Source organism: Eptatretus burgeri, chromosome 12 (genome assembly GCF_056783735.1).
Source record: "Eptatretus burgeri isolate ZD-2024b chromosome 12, Ebu_testis_v1, whole genome shotgun sequence".
Lineage (NCBI taxonomy): Eukaryota > Metazoa > Chordata > Myxini > Myxiniformes > Myxinidae > Eptatretus > Eptatretus burgeri.
The window spans coordinates 70,337,653-70,349,872 of record NC_140972.1 but is presented as its reverse complement, the minus strand read 5'-3'; the positions used below and the strand labels follow the sequence as shown (position 1 = coordinate 70,349,872).

The following is a 12,220-nucleotide window of genomic DNA, read 5'->3' as shown; positions in this document are numbered from 1 at the left end:
CCAAAGGTGCATCAAGAGAGGACATGAAGTGGTGAAATGACAACTTCCAATGGCAAGCAAGGAAAGACAAATAAACTATTTTAAAGAGGAATGCAAAGGGATCGAAAGTGACAAAAGAGAGGGGAGAACAGGATATTTTTTTTCAATAGATCAAAGAGATCGCAGGAAAGTTTTGATCTAGGATTGTGGTCATTGAGAGTTGAACAGTTAAAGACCTGGCAGAAGAAACACAGGTGAAAGAAGGATGGAAGGACTCTATGGAAACTCCTCACAAGAGAGATAGCAATATGAAGGTAATCTTTGAGAAAAGAGAATATTATATGAGCAAGAACCAATAGTGATGGAACGCCAGGTAAGTAAAGTCCTGAAAAAGGTGGAAAAAGGAAAAGTACCAGGTGCCGACGAAATTGCAGATCACTGAGGTGGTTAGGGAGGAGGCAATCAATTTTAACATCGATTTGTACACACATCTGGAGCAGGAATGTGTGGCCTAAAAGGTGAAAGCAGTCACTCCATAACCATTTCCAAAGAAAGTGGATCCAAGATAATGTTCAAATAACTAAACCGTTGCCTTGATATCACATGCTAGCAAGATACTACTAAATATCATTCAACACAGAATAGAAGACTTCATGAAGCACACCATCCTTTGTCGAACCGCAATTATCTCTGCTTTAGAGATTATAGCAAAGCCATTGATTGTGTTGCTCATTAATTGATATGGATTGTGCTGAGAGAAATGAGGATATTGGAGCATGTGATGCACCTGATAAGAGACGTCTACACTAAACAAGTACTGACAGTAAGAACAGAGTAGGGAGAGACAGAATGGTTTGGAATGGGAAAGGGGTCAGAGAGGGTGCATTCTCTCCTCTACTTGGTCAATCTGTATCGTGAGTGCATCATGAGTAAATCAAACTTGCATTATAGAGGCTGGAGTCAACATCGGAGGAGGATGTATCAACAACCTAAGGTATGCTGATGATACCGCTCTACAGCAGTTTCATCAAGTCCTCTTTACTTTCTGCAAACAGCTGTTGAAGAAGGAAAGTGAAAAAGCTGGTCATTATTTGAATCTGAAAAAGACTAAAATCTTATCAAGTGAGAAGATCGACGTGTTCAGATTGCTAGATGATCATGTGGAAATAGAGGGAAGTTTCATCTTCCTGGGTTCTAGGATTGAAGTGAGTGGACAATGTTGAGGAGGCATTCTTGGACGATTAGTGTTGAGGGGGAACAGCAATGTCAGGATGGACAAAGATGTGACAATACAAACCGAGAGGAAGAAGGCGAGTGAATACTCAGGTATTTGCAGTTGGAATGTATGAATGTGAGTCGTGGACAGTGAAAATAAATAAAGGAAGAAGATTTAGAGTTTTGAATTGTGGCATTTGACACGAATGTTAAAAATCCCATGGACTGCAAGAAGAACAAACCAAACAAATCGGTGGTTGAAGAAAAATAGACCACCATGAACATTGGAAGCACTGATGCTTAAACAGAAGCTGTCATACTTTGGACTCATTATGCATGCATAAAATGAGTCTTGTGAAGTTAACCATGTTGGAAAACGGTTAAGAAAGAAGACAAAGAGGCATACCTTGGATGTGCTGGATGGATAAGTTAAAGGCTGCAACGAAGCTGTCTCCACCAGAACTTCAGGAAGCAGTGCAGGAAAGGGATGTTTGGAGAAATCTGATCATGAATGTTACCACAATTCGGCCACGGCTTGACTGAACAAGATAACTGGATATACAATGTAAGCTTTATATAAACCACCAGCTTTATGAGCGTTTGGTTCAGTATAATTTAGAGATAGCATACTCACCTCTCCAATTGGGATTAGAATCCACGTCGATTTTTTAATCTGTCTTGGTATTTCACAGGCACAGTGCCGCATAGATGAGTATGCCATATTTTGTAAGGGACGAGGAGCTAGCTATCCCATCTGACAGCATTCAATGGTTAATGTTAAGGTTCTGACTATCTTTCCAAAATAGTGTGCCACTAGCACCAGCATCCTGACTGATTTGCAAAATCCTGCTCGACTACTTCCATAAAAATCAGGCCAGACAAGCCAACTTGTGAAAAGTTGTACCATTCTGACTCTCCATGAGATCTTGGTGACACCTGTTGACCCCGACTAAGGGAACACATGAAAAGGTGGTAAAGAATACGATGATGATATATATATATATATATATATATATATATATATATATATATATATATATATATATATATATATATATATATTTACCTGGGTTAAACTATTTTAAAGAGTTAAACTAAACATTAAATTCCTGTTACACTGATAAAATCATCTTCAAAATCATTGTACCCTTTGATGCTCAGTCATTCTGTTTGATATTTCCATCTGAACATATGCCTCATGAAGCTGTCACCTCAGATTAGTATCGCAGTTATTGTACTCATTTGTCCATTATCTGCTAATATCCTTGCAATTCAAGAGATTAAATGTACAGGTTTCTCCATGAGCTTTAAATCAATGTCAAGAAAAGAACTCTTTAATTTATTTATTTTTGTCACAGACAAGTAAAAGTTTTTTGACAGTTTCATCAGGATGCTCATTATAACTTTATTTTTTGTTCTCAATGGTCTACAGAAGCATCTTTACCAATGTTTTAATCGATGTTACATCAACAGTGTTGGGGAGTGAAAAAGAATGAAGCAAATGCAATTGACAACCAAAATAAAACTCAGAAGAAAATCATCAAAAACGTGTCCTCGCAACCCTCGTGGCAGCCCACAATACTGTTTTGCTGGTGTTACCGACATCATGCATGCCAATCCTCAATCTTTTATGCAATCATCCGCAACATGGCCAGTTTTTCTTTTTCGATTTCAAATCGATTTGTTATACTCGCCTTCATCACGGATTTCGGTCTAAAATAATGACGCGACATCCAAAAAATAGTGAGCGATTTTTATCCAGGACATGTATAGAGTCTGTGCATTCGATAGTTTCCACATTTTGGTCTTTGCCTTTGTGCAAACGCATTACAGTGATAGTTGATGCAAACCTCATACACACTGCATTTATTTCCTGTGTGCTCTCCACGGCACTTTTCAAATCCGAACATAAATCATTTGGTTTTTTTTTTAATACCCACCCTTCCCCCCAGTGGAACTAATAGAAAAGAACACTACAAAAGAACTGCAAAAAAAAAAGGAAAAATAAACTGGAAAAAACATTGTTACATTGCCTTTGTGATTTAACCATATAAAAGAGAGGAAAGGCAGTGCTTGGTGGTTGTTCCATCGCAAGGTGGGTATAATTTAACAGCATGTCATAAGATGTGGAAGAATGAAGCAATAACGTTTTGCCGATCTGGGACACCACACGAGAAGCCGTACGATGCGGAGTCAATTGCATCTTTAATCCAATAACTCGAAAGAAAGAAAAAAAAAACCTTCTACCCACCCACCTATCCCTCAAACACACACACAAAAAAAAAACTACATATTCTTTCCTTCCCCATGAACCATTCCTGTATGACATTAAATGGCATATCGGCACATTAACATCCCAGGTTTAGGGTTTTGTTCAACTACTAACTTCTCCATTCAATACAAATACGGTATTCTGAAGCACATGCTAATTTGCACGTGTGACCACAAGTTCATCTGCAGAAATTAATCAGATGGCAACATTCTCAAAATGGAATCATTCTATTTTTTCCCAAAACGCTGTTTTGGTGTTTGTTTTAAAAATATATATATTTTTAACAGTGAATCAAACCACAGAACCACACCATTTGAAAATAGTAAAATAAAATAAAATAAACGTTTGGCTTTTTGTGATTTCTCGTAACCCAACCATGAAGTTTCAGCATACATTTTGCCCGAATAAAAAGTAAAAAGCCTTTACGCTACCGAAAACATACTTCGTGAAAATCAATTCGGAATAGACATCGAATGAGTAAGCCACAATGAAACGAAGAATTACTTTGAAAGTCGTTTCAATCTTGTTGGCAGTAAGTAGTACAAATAAACAAAGTGTGTGATGTTTGAGGATCTTTTTCTTTTTGAACGGTAGATGTGATGATTTAAGAAATAGCAACGGGCTTTCTGTGCAGCATATGTCACCACACTGATTTGTGGAATATCAGGAGTTCAGCCAGAAATCCAACACTAAAACTGCTCAGGAAAAGGTCAGTGAAAACCATTGGTTGATTTTACACACCACGATGCATTTCCATTCTCACGTTCTATACAAATGGCTTTCATCCCAACATCACACAAAAGTGTTTTAAAGTTCGTGATGAATGACCCTTGGTGTACTCGCATCGACTTATGTATCCCGTGCATGGTATCACTGTAATTTACCACGCACAGTTGCACGGCTTTCATCATATCTATGACACTTTTATTTTTTCCAGCAAGTTTCTCCCTCGGCTTCAACGAGAAATATTTTTGCTTGATGTGAATGCTGAACTTTGTGACATTGTTCAGCACCATCAGCTTCTTGTATTGGTCATTTTCTTTTGTCAGAAATTCCAGGTTGGAACAACAGATGGTTTTAGTATTTGATAGCCTCAAAAACGCAGTCTAATGACATTTTACCTGTATGGCAAGCTGTCCTGACCAAAATGATGAGGAGCGAGTGGTGGCAGCATTGTGGGCATTCCAGGAATGGGTGGAGGTGGCAGCAAGGGTCGTGCCAAGCCTGCCCCAGTGTAATCCACCGTTTCCAGTCGGGCAGGCCTGGCAGGCACTGCTGGAGGAAAAGGCGGAGGTGTAGGCTGGGAGGATGGCTGTGACACTGTCGGGGCGGGAGGTCTTGGTGGGGCCTGTGCTCTTTCTTGAAGCTCAAATTGCTGGTGAACATCACAAAAACGGACAGAGCGTTGCCGGAGAATGCCATGTGAGGGGTCGTTGAAATTGAACACTTCTGGTTGCTCAGCCAACATTGGCAGCTAAGAAATAAATGATGGAGGAGAGGAAAAATGAGTGAGGAGATAAGGTGGTTGGGGAAGGAGGGTGAGATGGGGGGAGTGGGAGAGGGAGAGGGGGAGAGGGGAGAGGGGGAGAGAGGGAGAGAGGGAGAGAGGGAGAGAGGGAGAGAGGGAGAGAGGGAGAGAGGGAGAGAGGGAGAGAGGGAGAGAGGGAGAGAGGGAGAGAGGGAGAGAGGGAGAGAGAGAGAGAGAGAGAGAGAGAGAGAGAGAGAGGGAGAGAGGGAGAGAGAGAGAGAGAGAGAGAGAGAGAGAGAGAGAGAGAGAGAGAGAGAGAGAGAGAGAGAGAGAGAGAGAGAGAGACATAAATTAGTGAAACAAATATAGAAATGAAATCACAGCATTTTATTTTTAATTGTTTCAATTTAAATTTAAATCTATTTTAATTATCTCTAAGCTAATACAGCATTAAGGGCCAGTGCTAGATGTCAGAAAGGCTTCAAAATATTTACAATGTACCTTACCACAAAATATTCTGATGCACCAAACTCTGTTATAGAGCATCAATGCTGCCAAAGCAGTTACTTGGCATGGGTAATCTTGGATGGTTTGCCATTCCCTTCCCAGCAGTAGTTATGGCAGAATTTGGGATTTGGCCAGAGTACCGGCGATGAAGATTCTGAGGTTTCCTTTGCAAAGGATAGTCGAGCTTACATTCACCCACAAATTTGGGCAGATGGGATGCTCAGTTTCACGTCCATCCTGGGGACAGCATACACATTGATGAATCGCCTTCCCTGTGAAACACTGGGATGACTGTTTTTAGCTGGGTCAGGATTCAAACCTTGGCTAGACAGCTTGGAGGCAAGTGTGCATACCTCTCTGCCATCCTGCTAGTTCACAACAAAATAAGCACTCCGTAAACCCCATCTATTATTTGCTGTTATAGCATTTAGGTTGACCAAGTGAGATGCTGAATAACTTATTTGAAAGCAAAATCACAAGTTCATCACGGTTTATATTGAAAGCCTTTGAGAAATTTTATTATGACAATAATAATTTTATTATTATTTTGACAAATGAGCCCCGCAGCAAGGATTAAACATGCAGTACATACAGCAAGCAGCAATAACTGGGATGGCACTTGCTTCCTGGTACCCACTACAGTATTGGGTTGAGAAAAAGATGCATCCGAACCAAATAGAGTCATGAGATCTACCCTGCCAGTTCAGCAATAAACAAGTGAGAGCAGATACTGTCTCAGGCGAAGTTTCATCCGCTTCCTAGTGGACTTCCTCGGAAGTCCATTGATTCATCTCGTTACTATTTTTGGATGGATGCACATTTTTCTCAAAAATAAATAAATATTATATATATTTAAATATTACATTTATCTATGTATGTATATATATATATATATATATATATATATATATATATATATATATATATATATATATATATATATATATGCATGTATATATATATATATATATATATATATATATATATATATATATATATATATATATATATATATATATATATATATATATATATATATATATATATATATATATATATATATATATATATGTATTTCACAACCTTTTCCCCAATTTCAAGGGGTTGTTTGATTAATGGTATATCTCCATTTTATTCTTTCATTTTCATATCATGACAAGATAAGACAAAAGCCACAAGTTGTTATAGCTTCTTTCCAGGTAGGCCTATGATAATTATCTATTCAATTATGAACATCAATTTTGAGAGATGTCATATTACAACTAACCACAAACCATACTTTTAAAGCTAACCATTGCACAAGTGTGGCATGACAAGTCAGTCCATTAACATTTTTAATGTATCTATCAACACCAAGATGCATCCATTTCATCAAGCAGATGTGATTGTAAAGCTGCTTCAATAAACCGGGCACAGTGTTTGTTCGCACTTTTCGAGTATTGAAGACAAGAAGGAGAACATGCTGTGCATCATCATGGAACATACAATGTCACAAAACTATGTTCATTCAAAAACGGACTGAATTATTCATATTGGTGTTTTCTTGTTTCAGCTCTTCCATCCATGCAAAACAAGAAGCTGATACTCCAGGTTCCCTGCCTTTTGGGTGGAATGAGGAATAGATCTGTGCAATATGAAAGCTAAATTTTAAACAGTTTTTGAAATATCAAGTACACAAGCCAAATTACCGAGATGGTTGCCATGGCAACAGAATTCGGAAAATCACGGCCAATCAGGTTGACATAATGTCATGAGGTATAGATATCAGCAATATGAAAGCTAAATGTTCAACGGTTTTTGAAATATCACGTACACAAATGTACATGGACAAATGGCTGGTCGGTCGGTGGGTCGATCAGTCGGGTGGATGGAACTCATTTTAGTTTTCCCCATCTACGACCTTGTCGGAGGGGCAGGGGACAAAAAGTGATGTTACTCAATAGATCGCATCACCATCGTGTGGAATCAATCTCTTCAAATTGAGCTAAATCTTTAGAACCTTAACATCTGGTACGCTGTTTACAATTGTGCTGCTGTATGGTAATGTAGAAGTCACATGTTAAGTCATGTGATCAACCGAATTGCATATCTATTTCATGTTGGTGAAAAATCTGACAGTTGATAGAGAATTGTGTCACAGATCAATGGCTTCCTTTTGCACAAATCATCTACTATAGTTCGTTTTATTGAGCTTTGAGATAAGCCAAACCACGATATTATCTGCATGGATGTTATGATGCAGGAGTATTGATGGGTAGTGGGGTTGAAGTGAACCACCAGTCCCCAAAACGACATCCTTTATCAAACTGGAATTAGTTTTCAAAATAAACCGATTCACCGAGCGTAATTTTTTGATTATTGACACATAATGTCAATTTTGAAATGAAATGGACCTCAAGGTAATGCACGAGGCACAAGTTCTAAATACAATTCATTCAACTCTTTCAATACAACAATATTGAAAGTACCAAATACTGTACATCGGGAAATTATTTCGGCGTAAAGGTCAGATATTGAATTCTTTGACAGTCCAGTCAAGCGGGCAAACTCCAAACACAAACACACAATCCGTGCAAACGAAGTCATTCCCTACCCTCTCTCTCCTTCTAAAATCCTGGATACACCACATCATGGATGACAAAAGCGTAGGGGAAAGCAATTTTCAGGATATGGTGTTATTTCTGTCATCGCATTTCATATTTTAATGCAGCAGCCTCATACTGACCTTGGTGTCTCATTTACAATAGATGAGGTGACATTTGCTTTGTGGATAACATATCGGAGCTTGAATGCTCTAATTCTTATAAAAGCCTTGCATAACATTATTATGCTCACCTTGATCTATCTACTTTAAAAGCTTTCATTATAAACCCTAAACATTGTCATCAATGCTTTTCCTTGACAGGTTTGTTTTTTCCTTTGTTCATGGCTCGCCATGTTGCAAAGGATTCAAGATTTTGGCCCAAATAACACGAAATAGCACAAAATGTTATTTGGAGGTTGTTAGTGGGGGGGCGGGGGGGATCAGGAATAAAATTGTTGAGAAGAGAAAAACATTATAAATACAAACAATACAGTAGAAACCCCAATAAATTCATTTCATAAACCGTATGAAAATATGTCAGAGGATATCTTCAGACGTTATTGTGATTTTTCATTTTTGTTCTGGTCATCCACCGATTATGACTTTCAGATGGACAGACTTTGCCCTTCATGGCCAGGTCAGAATGGTATCTGTTTAGTTTATTCTCCAGCCTGGTGTTGGCTTAGTGGTTAGGGTGGCTGACATGGGATCTTAGGGTCCTGAGTTCAAGCCCCTGCCACCCGTTGAATTAACACCAGGTGAGGTTGACTCAGCCTGTCATCCTTCCAAGGTTTGTAAAATGAGCACCAGTGTATTGGTAATAGGCGCATTGCATCAGCGGCACAGCTGTTCCCTCAGCCAATGATGCTACCTGCAGTCTTGTGCTGCATACAAAGGAGGAGTTTATTCTCCAATATATTTATGAGAATACACCAATGGAGCCAAATAATAAATAAAAATGCTTTTTTTCTGATTTCTTAACTTTTTGGAATTCGCCTCCCAGAATTTGGAAAGTTGATTTTTTTTACATTTAAAGGTACAATGACCTTTTAAAGGTTTTATCTGGAATGTTGCCATTAAATTTTTGTCAGAGAGACACCTGAATGTTTTCTTCAGCTAACTGAGCACCTGATTCAGTGGGTGACCGGATCATCAGCCAGACACCATCCCTCAAGGTTTTAACCTACATTCTCAGAAGTTATCTGAAGAGCGGTCTACAACCGACCTCGTCCAATTAGGCCAGAGATAGAGACAGAGAGACTTGAATGTTGTATTTCTTATTAAAAAAAAAAAACATAGGAAAATGATTTTAAAACTACAGAAAGAATTCACATTACCATTGCACAACACTTTTCGCAAAAGAATAACGATTTCTCTAATACCCTGCAAATGACTTCACTTACACACCATTTTCCTTCAAATAGCAGTAGCTTTCTTGTTATTGAATAAAAGGCAAATGCTAACTGAACTCGACTGATTACATTTGTTTTAAACAAGAACAGAACATTCCCATCATTAAACTGATTGTCACCGAGTTTGGTTTTCCTTGTTTTGTAGATTATCACCTTTGACTGAGCTAGCAGGAAATTGGCTAGGCCAGAATTTGAGTGATGGTATTTATATGAGCTGTTTCAACCATAATGAAATACACAATTATTGAAAAACAAACCTAGACTCACAAAACAGTTCTGAAGAAATAGAATGAGGTTGACATATTGAATATAAAACCAAGTTTGCTTGCTTCTTGCTTGATGCAATTCGGTCCACCCCACTCCTCAACAAGAGGAAGAGGGTGTGGAGGATCACACCACTTTATTTTGTACTGATCTTGTAGATATGTGATGTTACTGATTAAGGGTCACATGCTTACATTGTCAAGTGTATAATGCATGTGGAGATGACCATTCCATCCCATGAACATTCTCTATAGATTTAGGTCTGCAGATTGTGCATGCACTGTAATGAGCATCGTCAGTGTAGTTGTGTCAATTGATGAGTACATTGTTTTGATAAACTTGTTTTTATTATTTTATTGAAATAGTTATTAATTCATCATTTATTTCATTGAAGCTGAACCTTTTATATGCAGTGTGTTCAATATAAATGTGAAAACCTTTTTCAGGCTCATTGCAAAAGTGAACATCAATACATACTGTACATACATGTATACATTGGGATCATGTGCCACAGCTTGTCTGGTACTCCAGGGGTCTCCGTTTGGCCATCTCCCAGGCAGATGCCTGGCCCATCACCATCATCACCATCACCATCATCACCATCATTCCAGGCACCCACCCCAAAAGAGACTGCCTCAGGTTAACCCGAGGAGACTGCCATATGGTGGACGACATCGCAGCACCACCCCAACACATACTACAGTGTTTTGTCAAGTGAAGTGTTGCGTGGTGACTGGAGTGCAAATCCTGCCACCAACCTCCTCGGGAAGGTAACCAACTGCAGGAGGACTGCAGGAGGACATCTGCCGATGCAGTTGGCACCAGATATGGATGGCCATTGGCTCACAAGGAGCTCTTCCACCCTTTGGCAGGTTTTGTATTTAATCCTCCTGGGTGTCCATGTCTATACACCCTCCACACCAAGGGGACCTGGTGGGGGGAGCCCATTTAGTCCCTGACACTCGACCATGAACAGGTCAGTATAGGTTTTACGTGATACCCATATCAAGTCTCAGATCTGATCTGGCCTGGCCTGACAAAAGTGGATACTAATCTGGAAAAATATTTGAAAACCACTGCAGTAAATGATTGTAGGGGAGAATCCATTGTATGATCCTCCATTGCAGAGCATCAGGTCATGATGATACTTGAGGTTGGGGTTGTGGTTGGGGGAGGGGGGCAGGGTGAAGAGCAACAAACAGTTGAAAGTTGATTAAGTATCACTTTACATCAACTATGTCTTGGCCTCCATCAGTCAATGGTCGGCAGAGAACTTTTGGCCTCAGCCAGTGTTTTCTTTAAAAAAAAAAACCAAGATATCTGTACCTACTCCATTCCTGAGGAGATTTTTGCTCCCAACCAGGTGAATGATGTGCATAGGTACAAAAGTACACTATTTACACATGTCACAAACCTGGATGATCGGATGCCAACAATATTTGCCATGTCATTGGCTCCAAACCAACTGTCATTTCGGTTTTGAAGATCCACAACCAATCTGATGAATATATGAACAGAATGCTGAATGAAGCACCTATCAGCAGGAATGCCATCAATAAAGGGATTGCAAAATAAAGGTACTACAAGGAGCATGTGTTTGTGTGAGGGTGTGCAGCTCTTTTTATCCTCAGAGCCCGTCACGCATTGAATACAGTTTGATAGCACCAGAGAGAGGAGAATATCAATTTTCAAAAGATCCATTAAAAAAAAGCATGGTAATATCCCAGTTTCCCAGGCAGTTGCAACAGGTGACAAGCTACACTGACCCATATTGGAGATGGTCACGTATAGAGCATGCAGAGGGCAAATGACATTCAAAAGGTGATTAAGCAACACTTTACATCAACTGAGCCTTTGCCCATATCAGTCAATGGTAAGCTGCCTCCGGGCTGAGCCAGTGTTTTTCGTAAAAAAAAAAAAAAAGAGATGAAAAAAAAGTGCACACCACTTCTGGAGTTGTCGGAGTAATACTACTGGTGGAAGCAGTACAATAATCTGTGCCATAAAGTAGAGGCCACAAAACTATTAATGACCAAGACTCTTCCACAATAAGACAGTTGCATAAACAAGCCTTGTCAACAATATGTATACAACAAACCATCCCAATGATTTACTAATTAATACAGCATAATGATCCAAGAAAACCCCAAGATATTTCAAATCATAATAAACCCATGAGAGTGGATTAAGAAGTCATGAGGCGAGTCGGCAAGAGGATCCAAGTCAAAAGGAACTCATTTTGTTTCAACTTGCTTTGGCAGAAGCCTTTTGAAATAGGGACAAGCACTGAAACATGGCATTGATATTATTGGGGCACCTCACAAACAAACATATATCATCAGCATAAGCTAACATCTTGATTGGACGTTCCACATAAGAAGCGCCAAACCTGGTAAGTCAACATCGTTAAACAGACCAGCAAGAGCTTGTTAGAGAGAGCATTGAGTATCCCATAGAGAGGCAACCTTGTCAAATCTATTTTTTACCAACAAACGTGGATTAAGAGCTCTTTCTTAATC

At 39.2% G+C, this 12,220-nt stretch overlaps 1 protein-coding gene across 2 annotated transcripts in view; it reads right to left on the bottom strand.

Annotated features, from left to right (window-relative positions):
* Positions 1-3,732: 3,732 nt before the first annotated feature.
* Positions 3,733-12,220, bottom strand: part of LOC147015879 (leucine-rich repeat transmembrane neuronal protein 3-like) — a 262,950-nt gene continuing 254,462 nt past the window's right edge. For both annotated transcript variants that reach the window (XM_085848446.1, XM_085848445.1), the window contains one exon: positions 3,733-4,940. In XM_085848446.1, coding sequence (XP_085704572.1) covers positions 4,584-4,940 — 357 coding nt within the window. In that variant the 3' untranslated portion in view covers positions 3,733-4,583. The remainder of the gene's footprint in view (positions 4,941-12,220) is intronic.